Here is a 1,941-nt window from a genome sequence, read left to right on the forward strand (position 1 = left end):
GCTGGCAGGCCGGGCAGGGCCGCGCGTGGTGCTGGCAGGGGAGGAACAGAGACCTCATTTGAGGACTTAATGACAAGGTGGGTGAGGCCTGGCCTCTCGGTGCTCAGCTCCCTCCCAACCTGCTTACCTCCTGCCAGAGGGTCTCACTGCTGACCTGTGGCACCAGTGAGCAGTCCCCTGCCCAGGATCTTAGCCTGCTGACTTTCCTACCTGGAGCTCCCAGGGGGAAAAGTCTGCAGCTCTTCTGCAGGTTTCAACTCAGAAGAGGTCCCTGAGGGGTTTCTCCAGACCCAGCAAGCCCCTCCGAGGCTGTCCCCCTGTCCCCTTTTGTTCTCTTCTCCCTGCTACTTTCTCCTGCCTCCTCTGACCCTCTTCCTCCATGAGTAAGCACCAAAAAGCTGGGTCTGTCTCCTTGTCCCCAAGGCCTAGCACAGTGCTTGGCTCACAGCAAACATGCTTGGTGCATGAATGAGCGAGAAATGCATGGAAGTCCCTGTGGGCCTTGTGTCTTGGGGTTTAGAAGAAGCTGTCTCCTTCACACCCAGCCCCTGAAATGGGACCACTGATGCCCATCTTGTTTCTCACTCCTGGCTCTTCGAGGCTAGAGCTATGCTAAATGGCTCCTGCAACCACTGCACAGGAAACCAGAGGCAACTGAGACCTAGAGGGTGGGCGGGGAGGGGTCTGCTCCAGCTGCCCTGGCAGGAAGGGGTAGAGCTGAGCTGAAACACAGCCCCGCACAACTTGCTTGTCTGGGTCTACCTCAGTGTAGTTTGTATCTCCTCATGAGGAAAGAGTACTTTTGTCTTTAGAGATCTCACCTTGGAAGGTGAGCACCCTTCCATCACCCCTTGGACAGCGAATGTGGCAACCAAGATCAGAAGCCACAGCTGTGCTTAGGAACCCTCATACTGGAGGTGGTGCCAGGGGGGTAACTGGGAAGTCATCAAGAGCTGCTCAGAGATGTTCATTCCCGTGCAATTTTCAGTGGGAAAACCAGTCACACCAAGTTTTCAGCCCTCTGTTGCCCCAGGCCATGAACTGATTTCCTCTCTAAGGTCTTATTTACAGTTGTCCAGCCTTACAGATTCTCCAGAGGTTGGTTTACAGTAAAACACGTCAACAGGAAACAGACGCTAAATCAAATTGTGTGGGAGTAGTCAGTCTGAATTTTGGAGCGAAAAAGCTCAGTAGAGGCCAAAAAGGAACCAGATACACATATCTTCTTTTTTCTTAAAGGGAGCTGCCCGAATTTAGCCAAGAGCATCATTCTGAAAGGTCAATGGCTTTGGATCAGCCACTTGTCAAAGCTGACCAGGGAACTAGCAAACACTTTTTTGCTAGTTCCTAAGGGAACTTGGGGTCTGGGTCCAAGGGAAAGGGGGCATTTTGAGGACCTGGCTATGAAGTTAGCTTTAGTATATATTTTCATGCAAAAACCCTGAAAGATTCCTACACATTACAGTTGGGTGAGTTTCATGCCAACCAAGTGGCATAGGGAAGTTCTGGTTTAGAAAGAAAATACCAGATGACTGAGGGCCAGGGCTCTTCTTGTTTTGGATTGCCATACTTTAAAAGCTATTACTTAATCCTTATTGAACCCAAACTTTCCCTGGTTTCCATAATACAGGAGACTATACCATTTTTGGCTTGGGGGATTTTTTTGGGGGGCACTGGGGATTGAACTCAGGGCACTCAACCACTGAGCCATATCCCCAGCCCCATTTTGTATTTTATTTAGAGACAGGGTCTCACTGAGTTGCTTAGCACCTTGCCATTGCTGAGGCTGACTTTGAACTTGTGATCCTCGTGCTTCAGCACCCCCCCGCCCCCTCCCCCCCCAGCTGCTGGGATTACAGGTGTGCACCACTGTGCCTGCCTTGGCTTGGGGGATTTTATATTTATATATATATATATATATATATATATATATAAGATGTG

General features: G+C 50.3%; 1 protein-coding gene across 1 annotated transcript in view; it reads right to left on the reverse strand.

Moving 5' to 3' along the window:
* The window catches only part of Apcdd1l (APC down-regulated 1 like), a 52,965-nt gene that overhangs the window by 3,029 nt on the left and 47,995 nt on the right, over positions 1-1,941 (reverse strand). The window contains 2 exon segments of the mRNA XM_048810877.1: positions 1-4; positions 6-31. The exon segment at positions 1-4 is cut by the window's left edge and continues 3,029 nt beyond it. Coding sequence (XP_048666834.1) covers positions 1-4; positions 6-31 — 30 coding nt within the window.

Source organism: Marmota marmota, unplaced genomic scaffold (genome assembly GCF_001458135.2).
Source record: "Marmota marmota marmota unplaced genomic scaffold, marMar, whole genome shotgun sequence".
Classification (NCBI taxonomy): Eukaryota; Metazoa; Chordata; class Mammalia; order Rodentia; family Sciuridae; genus Marmota; species Marmota marmota.